Below are 13,836 nucleotides of genomic sequence, written 5' to 3'. Positions count from 1 at the left end.
GGAAGTTGGAAAATTATCCAAGAGTATTCTAGTCCAACCTGTCTGCCCAGAAGCAGTATGCAGGACTTAATTTCAGCTGGATTTGCCCAGATCTAGCTTGAAAAACTATTTTTCATGCAAAAGGCCTCAGCTGTTGGATGTGATACATAGTAAGAGATGCCCAGCCTAGCACATGTACCAAGTACCTTTGCCTTAGCACTGCAAACCCACCACAAATGGCCACCAAATACCTGAGGTCAGAGCTAAAATTTCTGGACTAAAGACTGCAATTTAGAGAAAAGCCAGAGGCCAGGCTCCATGCTAAGTATTGAAGAACCCTGATTCAAATGAGCCCTAGTGATGCATAACTTGATAATAGTGATATTTATGAGCAATGGGCTGGTTCACACATGAAAAGTTATCACTCAAAGACTGCAACACTGAAGCAACAGTTTGCATAGGTAAACGCACCAACAAATAATATACGATAGTCATAACTTCCATGTTGCCATAAATACAGTGCTTTTCAATCATTTCCGTTCCTACAATCAGCTGCAAGGCATCAAGCGATGAACAATCTAAGCCACCAGACACCAAGCCATGGGTGTAGTCTATGTGTGAACCATCCCTACTTAGGGTATGCGTACACCAATGTAGTCATTGTATGCTGTTCTGGGAAGAGACTATAGCTCAATGACAGGGTGCATGTTTTGCATGCAGGAGGTTTTCCCAGATTCAATTGTCGGCATCTGTAGAAGGCAGCTGCCCACTCTGGCAGAGAACAGCCCTCCAGGAGTTAAGACAGAGACACTTTCATCTGCTACCTGATCTTTTTTACCTGGATATGCTTTTTATGCAAATACTTCCAGGGATTTTACCTGGAGCTTTCTGCATACAAAGTATGTATGCTAGGGTCCTCCCACAATGAAGAATGAGGAGGTAAGATTCTTCTTCTTTGCTAAACTATGCACGGAGCAGGTTGTCCTGTACAATGCAGGGGTGCAAGTTTTAAGTTGCCTCAGTCAAGGCTTTGCTGCAGGCTAAAAGAGTGGAATCTAAGGCAGACAACTTGAAGGATTGCAGTTGAAACATTAATATCTTAATTAAATGCCAGGCTTTCCCAGTTGCACAGTGCCCCTAAAAGCTTTTGATGGATGGAAGCTTTCAGGAAAGAAGCCATTCACGTTTTACCTCAGGAAGGTGCTGCCAGCGAACTGCTCACTGGTCTGGCTTCCACACCAAGGCTGAAAAACAGACTCAATATGCCCTCCAACCTGACTTCCTTCACTCTTGCCCACCCATAATATATGTGTGTGCGTGTGTGTATGTATCACAGAGGACTGTTCCTATATAAGGTACCAGAAAAAGACCAGTTTAAGACTGCAAAACAAGCATGCATTGCATTTAATTATAGTATTGGTGCTGCAATCATTCCACTTGTTTAACTTGTATTCCATGAGTTCAGCCTATTGCCCAAGCTAAAATCCACCTCTGCATTGTACTGGGCGACCTGCTCAGTGCATACAATTCCTCAAAGAGGAATGGAGTCCATATATAAACCCCTATTTGCTAAAGACAGATCCATACTTAGCCTACAAGCAAACACCAGAGGACTGTATGGCATAGTAGTTTATTTGATAATAAATGTCCACGTTCTTAAGGTCCACAGGGCTCTATTTGTTATTTTCCTGCAACAGCCTAAACCATGGGTGGGAGAATTGCTGGCCATGGAACAAATTATACTTCCCAGGTCTCCTAATTTGACCTGAGATGCCATTTCCCACTGGCCACACACCCCTGTCAATCACCTGATGTCAGGGTCAGGTAAAACCACAGCTACAAAGAAACAATGGGGAGCTTTCACTTGCAACTGATCCTTTCCAAATACAGCTTGCATTTGGTGCTGTTTAAATTTGGCATCAAATGTAAGCCATGCTGCTGGGGTTGGATCCACTCAGGAGCTCCCAAGAGAATCCAAAGTCTACTGAAAGTATATTGCATCTTTGCAAGTATGGCTGTGTGCATTTGGCACTGTTTACAGCTATAGCTGGGCCAGGGATCCCTACTGGGCATCCTGTGTTGCCAGGTGATTGAAAAGTGGGCGGCCACCAACAACATCCCTGTATATTCCGTATACCAAAGCAGCCAATCAAGGCGCAGTGGTGCTGGAATGCCACAATGACATCACAATGACATTCAGAAATAGGGATCCTATGGATCTCCAAATCCCAAGCAGCATGGCCAATGCTCAGGGGTGATGGAAATTATAGTCCAACAGCATCTTGAGGGCCATAGGTTGCCCATTCCTGAATTACCAGGTGCAGAACACCAACACAAGGTCTTGGAAATTACCATCATGCCATTCTTGTGAGTTTAACTAAAAAAAAACCCCACACCATCAGGAAATTGTGCAGAATAAACCACTGATCTGAACCAATGTGGCAATTGTGAAAATTCAGCAGAGGTTTTTTTTGTTTGTTTCTTTCTGTCTGTGTGAAGTATGGGCTGTTGTTGTTCTTTTTTATTATGGAAATAAAAATCTCAGTTGTGGTTGAGTGTTTCTTTCTTTTTTAAGAATGAAAGGAAGTGAGACTGGGATAGAGGAAGGAGAGAGACAGAGAGAGAAAGATAATTTCCTCAGCAAGTCATCGTCGCTAATGAAGTTTTACAAAAACAGATACAACCAAGGAAAAATAAAATTTCACAGGTGATAAATTTTTCCAATTTCCGAGGCAGAATTCGATAGGATTGTTAAATTAAGAGTGAAGGTGTCTGTTAGGAGGCAACGAACAATGATGGGTAATTTTATAGAGTGGAAAATTGAATCAAATTGCAACATTAAAACACAGCTCCTTGGAGGATCTGCCCCGTATGCAGGCCTGCTCCACTACATCGGTGGGAGACTTGGGGGAAGGGAAGGAAAAATGGCTTGAATGTCTAGCTGCAAGCTACATAGAGACTTGGCTTCAGAAGCTTTCAGAATCATTGAACTTAAAGATGAAGGTGGACAGGATGCTGGCGGGAAGAAACAGAGAATCTCCCCCTGACAAGTCACTGCTCCAGCTATTGGGGTTTTTCCAGACCTAGATCTGTGCCACTTCTCAAAACTATGTGAGGCAACAAGGAAGTCACTGCCTCCAGGCAGGTTTAAAGTGCCTTGTCTTCTTCTCATTTTAGAAATTATATGGTGACACTCTTTTGCCCTATTCCAGGCATCAGCAATGTTTTCTGCCGTGGGCTGGAGAATTCACACAGACTATTTTCCGTGGGCCGGACATGGGCCGGACAGGCGCAGAAGCGATTTCCGCTGCCGCGCTGCCCCTGTCCCAAACACCGGAAATGGCTTCTGCGCATGTCCGCGGCTGCGCAGAAGTGATTTCTGGCGCTGCGGACATTTTGGAAATGGGCAGTGCAGCACCAGAAATGGCTTCTGCGCATGTCCGCAGCGCACGGGGGACTTGCCGAGCGGGCGGCTCAGTTCACGGGTGGCCTGTGGGCTGGATAAACGGCCTCCATGGGCCGTATCTGGGCCATGGGCTGGAGGTTGCCGATGCCTGCCCTAATCTAACAACTGCTGAGACTGATTGATATACTACAGGCACAGACCCTCCCCCACTTATAAGGATGTTCTACTTGCATGCGGCTCTGGGACATAAACAGACAGACAGACAGACAGACAGACAGACAGACAGACTCATACCAAAAAATGGAAGCAGAGAGCTGGAGTCCTTGTGGCTCATGGGGAGACCTTCCCTGGAGCCTGAAGATGATGTCAGTGAGGGCAGAGGAAGCCCCATAGAGACCTGAGGGCACAGCAGGGCTTTGTTTAAGCTGCTCAGCCTCCTCTCCTAACACCTGACGTTGGAGGTAGCATAGCAGCAGCAGCCACTTTCCTGTGCTTCCTCCAGCCTCCAGCAGAGCTTCAACTCTAGGTTTTTTGTTTTTGTTTTTGTTTTCATTTTCCACCTATTTATTATACACAAGATGCAACCAAACAGCAACAGATTTCTACTGAGGTGGTTGACCATGTCCATGCCCATATCCACCTCTAAACTGAAATTCAGTAGCTGACCCAGCTCCAGCCTCTGCCTTCTTGTCAGCACCAGAAGGAGTAGCACTGTATCTGTAGGTGTCCCTGTCAGTCTCTCCCCATGTAAGGCGAGCAGGACGCTCGCCCTCCAAACCTTTGGGCCGGGGCCGTCCAGTTTCAGGACGACTGCGACGCAAGGTGGCATGCACAATTTCTTGCGGAAGATGGAGATAGTCCCTCAAGTACTGGATGCCCTCATTGGTCAAATACCAATAGAAATGCCTCCATGCAAACTGCTCCTTCATGTAACCACAAGATTTCAGCGACTGCATTGCTTTCATGACGTGGAGGTTGGGCACATTTTTGGCTACCAGTTCTGCGTGTTTAGGCATATGAACATCTTTCTTAGCTACCATCACTCCCTCCTTAAAAAGGAGTTTGTAGGTGGCAATGTGGGTTTTTTTTATGCATCAACATCATGGCGGCGGCAAGAGGCTCGAACACTGGAAAGGCAGCTTCAATTCTAGTTGAAGAGAGAGTTGTGTGGAGAGAGAACAGGAGAGCAAGGAATTCTGATGTGATCTGGCCTGATCTGCATCCTCCTGGACTAATGTGCAAATCAGAACAAATTACCTTTTGCACTACTCCAAATTTTGCAGTACAAAATTCTCCAAATACACTTTCTCGCCTCAAAAACTGTGCTTAAAAACATGGATTTGGAAATAAAATAGAAATGCATATTTTGTGAAGGTATTTAAATATGCATATAAATGCAAATTCTTATGTAATTTTATAATAATAATAGTTTAATGCAGAAAAAGGACAAAACTGACTGAATTAACATTTTACATATGAGGGAACACATAAAAATGAGCATTGAATACAAACAGACTGATCTCTCCCTCTCTAACTTCAGCACATGCCTAAGTGGACTATTTTGCATCGGTATTAGCGCAAAGCTACAAAAACACATGCAGCTGTAAATAGCTCTGTATTTGGCAATCTTTCTCTACCTCTACTCTATGCTGTAATACCTTGTATTCCTGCAAAGGTGCAACTATCACCGCCTAGTGTCAGAATCAGAAAGGATAACCAGACCTCTTGGATCATGAAATCAACTCAAGAACTCCTTTGAGGAAGGCCAATCCACTGAACAAGTTGAAGACAGGGAAACATTTATGCCTACACTATTCCTTTTAATACAGAACACCCCAAAGTCACCTCCACAACCCAAAGAATAGGGACCCTAAAGGATCCAGCTAGAAGCTGCCACCATAATGCAAAGTGCTCTCACTGCAGCACAGGGACATTATGACCCACACACCTTGCATTACGCATTGAAGGACTCTGGTGAGAATGACATTCAGACTCTGTCCTCAAGGGAGAACCATTCAAATGTAATTTGGGACCCTTCCAGTTGAAAGAAACAGCTCTGTTACCATTCTTTGACTCATGAGACCCCTGCAGTATCTCTGTCTTCTCTTCCTTACAAAAGTCAAAGACTACAAAATAAGGTGAGGGCACTTTAAACCAGCTGACCAGTCCCTCCAGCAAGGTGGAGCATACCATACTTCAGGTCTTGTCAACCTACATAAGGTTTCAGTTGGTTCTAGCTCCCTGAACAGAAAACAATTTCTATAGCTGTCTCAGGAGGCGACTATGGCTGTGTTTACACTTCTATTTCCAGTGCTTGGTTTTTAATCTGTGTTCACACAACATTATCAAAAATGCATAATATCATTTCCTTTGTTCTAAGATACTACTGGTTGCTATGTTGATTCTAATACCAGCTTCACAATGATTGAAGACCGTAAGCTGTTCCTAATTTTTCTCTGGTCAAGGTACGAGCACCTTTGCATAAATTAAAATATTTCCGCCCTTTTAATATTCCCTGGTGTGTACATAGGAGCAACCAGAACTGTGAAACACATCAAAAAAGCACAAGTTTGATGCGCTTTAAGGCGACAATGTGAACACAATCCATGTCAACCAGTAGGGCTCCCCCACCTGGAGCTGTTCAACATCCTGTTCTTGCCTTGGACCTGATGTTGTCTGCTTATCCCATAGGCCTCATGCTCCCATGGAACTGCCTCATCCTAGTCCTGCTTTCTCATGAAGATATTTGCATGGAAGTACTTCCCACACCAACTAAGACTCCAGGAAGGTTGGGGCCACAAGGACCAGGTATATGTGCCACAGTATCAGCCACAATATTGCTGGTGTATCTATTTTATTGCCTACTCCTTTGTTCAAGCTCTAGTTATGTAGCTGATTCAGCAGTCCTGCCCATGAATCTTGTCCTCTGATGAGTCATGGCCTTGCCATTGAACTACAGTGATGGGACTGTGTTTAGATAGGTGGGAACTAGGGCTGGGCGATATATCAATCTATCGTCCAAAACTGGTTTAAAGTTCACATCGTGATAATGTTTCATAATATTTGAGCTGGCAATATATCACAAATCACAATGTGTGTAAGGGCTAAGGAATATCTGGTTTTCAACATCACAATAAATCACGAGCTAAACACTGCAATGTTATCAGCAGCTAAACCTCACAATATCACCAGCTAAACATTGTAATCTACCACAATGTCTGAAATAAGGATGGAACGATACAGAGGCGAACAGGACAATGTCCTGGCAACTGCTACTACTTAGGAGCAGGCTTCCCCAAACTAAGGCCCAGGGGCCGGATGCGGCCTGCGAGGTTCTTTTATGCGGCCCCTGGCACCCCCCGCCGCCCACTGCTGCCACCTGCTCTTAACGGCGCGGCTGCCCATTTCCAGGTCACCGGAGCATCAGAAATAGCTTGTGCGCATGCACAAGCGTCATTTCCGGAACACTTCTGGGTCGGAGGAGGCCCATGTGTGCATGTGCACAAGCTATTTCTGGTGTTCCGGTAACCCGGAAGTGCGCTGGAAATTGTGTGTGCACACGCGTATGGGTGCACGCTCCCGCGTGCTCCGGCCCACAGTGCGATTGGTGCTGGTGGCACCAGCCCTCAGCGACGTAAGTCTGGGGACCCCTGACTTAGGAATCTAAAACAGATAAATGACAATATTATCAATCATCACACACTCAGTTTCATCCCAACAGGACTTTTGGCTTTGGACTTGGCTACCAAATGGTGGTATTCAGGACAATCCAAACTATGGCGATGAGTCATAGTGAATACAAATAATCTGGGACTGCCAGACCACCAGCAGGCCTGCCAGGAGACAGAAGCAGCAGTTGCAGAAGCAGAAGCAGCTTGCCATAACCGTGGTACATGTCAGTAGTAGCGGTGACAACCTGCAAGGCCTAGCAGTGGCGGCACAATCGGTGGTGGCCTGCAGTGGGAGGGGGCAGCGGTAGCAGCAGCAGCCTTCAAGGGCTCACAGAACAAGCAGTGGCAACTTGTGAGGCCTCATGGTGGTGACGGGAGCTGGTGGCAGTAGCAGAGGCAGCCTGCAAGTAGAAGTAGCAGTTGCCAGGACATTGTCCTATTTGCCTCTGTGTAGTTCTTTCCTTATTTCAGATATTGTGATAAATCAATATATCACAATGTTTAGCTGGTGATATATCGCGATATTGAAAACCAGTTATCGCTCAGCCCTAGTGGGAACAGGATAAAAGATCAGATGATGAAGTTGACTTCTCATCCAATTCTCAGAACGCAAATGCCACTATACAACCCCCATCCATTAGAATACAATGCTTTGCTGTGCACAAGTATCTTTGGATTGGATTTGTAGCCCATTCCATCCATGTCAATGTGAAAGCTTGCCACTCACTATCAATTCTCTTGACAGGATTTCCTCTGCAATCTGGGGAGGGATCAGTTTGCAGAGGAAATGCCAGGACTCAAACTTATCTGCAACTCAAGCTTTCCAACCAGAAGGTCACTGTGTATGGAGGCTGACTGTAAATGACCCCAGTAGCAAGGAAAAGACATGCTGCACCATCCAGAGGCACTCTTGCCAACAGAGAAACATTAATCTTTTTCTCCTGCATAACCTTGGGGACTTCCTCCTATTCCAGGAGTGGTCTAGAAGTAGGAACAGGATGCTGGGTGGAGTTGATCCCCCCCACGCCCTGCCTCAGTCATTGTCAGGGATCTTGTTGGATGGGTTTTGCTCACACTCAGGGTCTGAGTGATCAACATATTTAAGGTCAAGAAGAATTTTCCCTTCATGAGTCAGGCCCTTTTGTTTTTCATTTTGGCCTCTTATTTAAGTTATCTGCAGCAATTTGCTCTGTGGGTGCCTTTCTGTAATACAGTTGTGGGTACACAAGGATTGTGTATTCTAGTGTATTTGTATAGAAAAAAATGTGGCTATTTCAAGTATTTGAACACTGTTCACTCTCTCTCACCCCGTCACAGGGATTTGAACTGCCAACCTTCTGATCAGCAAGCCCTAGGCTCAGTGGTTTAACCCACAGCGCCACCTGGGTCCCCAGACAGAACTCAAACCAAGTACTTGTTACCATTGTGCCCATGGTGGCTGATCCCTGCTCATTGTGGTTTGGGTGGTCTGGTGGGAGGAGGAGTTGTAGTTTTCACAGCACTTAGAAAAGCACCATGTGATGAGTGCAGAACATGTGAAATTTGCAGATTTTGCTATTCTCTCTTCCCAGGTGAACTAATATTTTCTGGTTAATTGAGGCAAATTATTGAGTTTTCTATTCTAACCAGGGGAGCCAACTGTAGTGGCAGAAGGGGCTTCAGCCCCCTCAATATTTGTGGGGAAGAGGCCAAGCCCTCCCAATATTGAGGGGGCTGCCATACCTGCCACCGCCAGGCAAGCGCTTGCGAGCTTGGCAGGATGCGCAGAGGGTGATTCACATTCCCTGCCGCTGCCGGACAAGCGCTTGCACTGGTGGGAAATATCACATGACATTGGGCCCCCCCTCAATGTGGGGTGCAAGTCGGCACCCCTGATTCTACCTGTTCTACTGGCTTTCACTTGCAAACTGACATGGGAATTCATCTGCATAGTAATGTAATCTAGGCAGAAGCTACCGGTATGTTCTAGACAAAAGGACTCTACCCTATTCTAAATGGGCACTCTTGTAATTTGAAATACAAGGGCAGGAAGAGATTATTACAGATAGCATGAGCACTATGGGCTCATCCACACTTTCGCTTGTCCTGTGCCTAGAAAGCACAGATCCAAGCCTGTTTTCTGGAAGTCTGTCAGAACAGGCAATGCTGAGTATGTGTATGAATCCTTCCCTCCCTAGGGCCTCAGCCCAGCTCTTTAGGCTCATCCTCTAACCAATGCATCTCAGGGGTGCATGTTTTCTGGTGTTGTTCACACAACACTGTCCTCATCCAAGTGGCAGCCGACACTCCACAGCTCCACCCCACCCCAATTCAATTCAAACTTTTCTGATCTGTGGATAATGCAGTAAGGAAAAAAGCGCAACGTAAAATTGCCCATTACCCAACTGTGGACATACTGACGGGCAATGTGTGGGCTGTTGTTGTTTTAAAAGCATGCAAGGATATTTTCCTGGGTGCCATCTATCACCACATTCTTTACTTTCATTGGCCCTGGTGCTACTAAGAGGGCTGCCGGTGAGGCTGTGCGTAACACGTGCTTTTTTTAATAATAAAAAAGCAAAAGCCATTGTTTTGTGCAAGTCTGGTGTATCAAAAAACTCGAGTCTATTTTTTTTTTATGGTTGCACGCATAGGTAAACTAATACCTGCCCATATGCCTACAATGGCTTTTAGGTTTCCGGAACTCAGGTGTGTGAAGAAGTACTAATTGGCGAGTGGTGGGGGACAACAATACATACAGTATATTCCTAGTGGGAATACATCACATCAAGCACCGCCCACCACTGTGGATGGGGAACACTGAGAAAGAGATCAACTGAAGGCGCACATGTGCGGCCCACACACACATTAACACCGTGGTGTGCACACAGCCTCAGATAGATGGACCAATGTTTGAGTTGCCATACAAGGCAGCTTTATATGAATGAAAGCCTGCTAACCTGGAAGAACTTCATAAATGCAGTCGTCACTCTGTCCGTTATCCTCATCTTCCTCCAGGTCCAAAGTGGTATCCTGATGATGTGTCACATTGGGGGAATCAAAACTGTCTATGTCATCATAGGCCTCTTCTTTGATATTCTCATCGTCATCCTCCTCCTCGTCTTCCTCACAGGGGATAACTGAGGACCTAATATCTGGGAGAAAAAGATAGGAAGGAAAATACATAACACAGAAAGGAAGAGGAAAATAAAGAGAAAAAGGTTGCTTGCTGCGGTTTGCTCTTTCCCCCTCCCCTGTTGTGGTATGAATTATTTTGGTTAATTGGAATGTGTGGGCAGATACGATTTGTAGATAATTTATCCTAGGAGTTGAGAGAGGACAGTTTTCTGGTGACTCCTAGGTTCATGGGTTTACGTAAGCTGACATGTTAGTCATACCATCTTTAAATGTTAGTCATACCATCTTTAAAAAACCACCCAGTATCAATAATGCTTTCACACACTGACCAGAAGAGGGTGCTTTGAGAGCACACATCCTTTGCAACTCAGAAAGTGGCTTCAGCAAAGCAAGTGTGAGTTTAATTTTTAATTAACCCATCACACATATACACATGCACGCACGGTTCATTATTAGGGGTTTATTCTTGCACACAAAACAAGCAACAATAAATATGGAACAGCAAATAGCACTAGGACCTTATAGACAACAAGATCAAAAGGGGGTGGGGAGAAGAAGGCATCTTTTGGATTTGAGTCTCAGGACACTTTCATTTTGTTTTATGTAACATCTATGAGATCACACACATGGATTTTGAGTTAATTAACATGAAAGAACTAGCAGCCCCTAGTATTATATCAATATAAACACTGATGTGGATTCGGACTCATATTTCGCTCACAAACAAGGATAGAGAAGGTGGAAAATGTTCCCTTGTTCAGCATTCCCATTGTGAGCATGCCGTTGTGGTTAAAAAGTGTTAAGGGGTAACCAGCCAGTGATTTTCAGTAGGTGCCTTTAGAACATGATTGCTTCTTCTCCCAGTCCTTTTCTCATAGCTTCTGGGGAAAGGACTGGGAGAATATTCCCCTTCTTTGTTGAACATTCCTCAAGTCTCACGTTACTCACTACCCCACTTCCTCAGCAAAATCTGAAATGACCGTTCCCCACATTAAGTGGGGGGGGGCAGCTCTTGTGTGGTCGCGTGCAGCCCTCCCCCCCCAAGACTATAAGACTCCCAGCAAGGTAGCCTGGCTTCGCCCCTCCCCCCCCAGCTGGGTTCCTGGAGGTTCCCGCCTAGCCTCAACAATTAAGCAATCCTGCCTTGGGGGGACGTTGCCAGGGGAGTTGGTCAGGTAGAGTTAGGACCACCCCACACTCACAATAGAGGGTGTAGCTTACCTGTTAGTTCTCAGTCGGCTCCAGATCTTCCTCCACCCTGCCCTCCCTCAGTTTATACCTTCTTTTGCAGTTTAAACTTCTTATTTACAGCTATGTGGGCGCTGCTGCAGTCTTTGATGGTTGCTGTTGAGGGGCCGGGAAGGAATTTCCCTGCACTGGCAGATTTTGCCTTCCCTGTAGCAAAACGTCCCAACTTTGCCGGTTTTTAGGCTTTGGGCAAAATCCTTTAGTCTATCTTCGCTCAATTGGGGGGGGCATGAAGCTGTGACCCACGACCCCCCCCTAGCAGGGATCCCAGGGTTCCCCTGGGTATTTCAAGGGGAGGCATTGGCCATACGCCAATGGGTTGTCAGTGCTCTCCCCTACGACGCAGCAAAATGGGGGGGGTGGGCTCTCTGCTTGAACAGACGTTCTCCAGAGTCTGCCCAATCCCCACACATTTTGGATACAAAGGGTGAAATGCCCACCAGGTGTGCTCAGGAGTTTGCTAACACAGCTGTTGCAGATTTAGCTGTGGTTAGTGGCTCGACACCGGTCTTGAAACCTGGAGTCTTGAAGGGGGTATAGGGTTTGTCCTCAAGGGATAGGAAACCACAACCAATGGTTGTAAGGGTAGACACTGATTTCTCAGAGAGGAACGAGGCTAGGGTTTGAGCCCCAACAAGCCAAGTGTGAGACTTCCTGATAGTCAGAAGGGCTATGACGCCAAAACTAGTCAGAAGTGCAAGATGATAAGGCCCAAGGCCAGCCCAGTTGCAGGTAGTTCCAAGGGTGGAATGGGTGATACAGGAGTATACTGTGTATATGACATTTGTATGGTTATTGCAGTTACACCGATGACTGCAACACAGTTCATGAATCGGGGGAGGATGTTGGAGATTCATTCCCCGTGTCAGCAGTCATGGGATTGTTGTCTATCACATGACGGTGTATGTTTTCATTCCACAGAGTGGGAAGTGACGGAGACAGGATGTTTGTGTTACTGTGTTCCGTGAAATGGGATTATTGTCCTTTGTTCTCCCTCTTTGCTGTCTGATTCTAGAGAGAGAGGGAGCCATATTGCAGTGCTCCGTGTGTGTTTATCTGTAAATAAAGTAGATTAGCCAAAATGCTGAGTTGCTGAGGTCTGTTACGCGAACTGCGAACACTCTGTGGATCCCTGAGTGTGCTGATGTCTGTTGGCATCAGTCGCTGTGATGTTCGGGCAGAAGAAAGCTTTTGAAGCTCCTGAATGATCGACCAGGAGGGAGAGAACATGCCAGTCGGGCATGTGTCTCTGCCAGGGTCCTACACGAGAGTAGGACGATCCTAACAGTTTGGCCCTTTGTAGTCAATTCCTGTCTAATTAATTGACAGAGTGTAAATGAAAGTAAGGCTCATAAATATATGCTCATCAGTTGAAGAATATACAACTTTTGGAGACTGCATTGCTACACTGGAACATAACAGGAGCCAGGTCTTCCTCTGACATCTTGCATGTGTGAATAGGCCAGCAACTACTACAGAAAGAACTTCCTATCAGTTCATATTCCCTCAAAACACAGTGTTTGCCAGTGACAGCAGTACATGTCCTCAGCTGCAAGTCAACAATTGTCAAGCTTTGTATGTGGGAATCACTCTCACCTATATCATATGGCTTTGTTCCCTCTTAAGCTACTCACCCTTAAGCAGGAATTGGATCTGATCCACCCAGTCCATGGCTTCTGCAGAGCTAACAGCTGTAAACTGCAAAGGAAGAATTCATTACAATCACTGTAAGATTTCTTCCATAAGGTCTGTAGCAACTATTAATTTACATGTGATTGTACTCCATGTCCAAGCCACACTTAAAGAAGCATGCTACTGATTTCAGGGTTTGCCCCCAACAAGTACTTCATTAAGCATGAATACAGAAAAGCATGCACCACAGACAGAGGTTCCATATTACCCACTAACATCATTCAAAACACATCACTTTTTAGATCAGGCAGTTTACACACTTGGCTTCTGAATCACTAAGTGATGAAAAAAATCTAATGCATGCACCTGTAAATTAGCTGTATATTGTAATGTTTTGGTCTTGCAATGCCCCTCATCTCTACTATTGTCCCATCTCTCTTTCTTCTACGTAAAATAAAGTGGAGTTCTACTGACAGTACATGGTTATTTTGGAATCCCACAAAGACACATGGAGAATTCTCCTGCCCCAATTGTTTTGCAAACTTTGGAAAAATCATTGCAGTAAGTTGGGGTGCACAACTTGTCACTGCTCATATTCAACATGGTTATTATTTTAAAAGCAGAATCAAACCACAGGACACAGTCCTAAGATCTGTTACAGACCCATTTTATCTATAAGCCACCTTGAATCCCTGTCAGGGAAAAAGGTGAATGAATGAATGAATGAATGAATGAATGGCAATAAATATATTGAAAGCATGTCATATGTTCTTATGACAATTG

The 13,836-nt window shown here is 45.3% G+C and overlaps 2 protein-coding genes across 2 annotated transcripts in view; both read right to left on the bottom strand.

The window, feature by feature from the left end:
• Positions 1-13,836, bottom strand: part of SKAP1 (src kinase associated phosphoprotein 1) — a 293,527-nt gene that overhangs the window by 56,306 nt on the left and 223,385 nt on the right. The window contains exons 7-8 of the mRNA XM_035134221.2: positions 13,056-13,119; positions 9,996-10,190 (exon numbers count right to left, since the gene is read on the bottom strand). Of these exons, the coding sequence (XP_034990112.1) occupies positions 9,996-10,190; positions 13,056-13,119 (259 nt within the window). The remainder of the gene's footprint in view (positions 1-9,995; positions 10,191-13,055; positions 13,120-13,836) is intronic.
• On the bottom strand, positions 3,932-4,481 carry LOC118094511 (small ribosomal subunit protein eS10-like). The gene has a single exon (XM_035135023.2). The coding sequence runs from the start codon at positions 4,423-4,425 to the stop codon at positions 3,988-3,990; it is 438 nt and encodes a 145-aa protein (XP_034990914.2). The 5' UTR covers positions 4,426-4,481; the 3' UTR covers positions 3,932-3,987.

This window comes from Zootoca vivipara, chromosome 13 (assembly GCF_963506605.1).
Source record: "Zootoca vivipara chromosome 13, rZooViv1.1, whole genome shotgun sequence".
Taxonomy (NCBI): Eukaryota; Metazoa; Chordata; class Lepidosauria; order Squamata; family Lacertidae; genus Zootoca; species Zootoca vivipara.
Note: the sequence above shows the minus strand (reverse complement) of the source record. Positions and strands in the feature narration are given on the sequence as shown.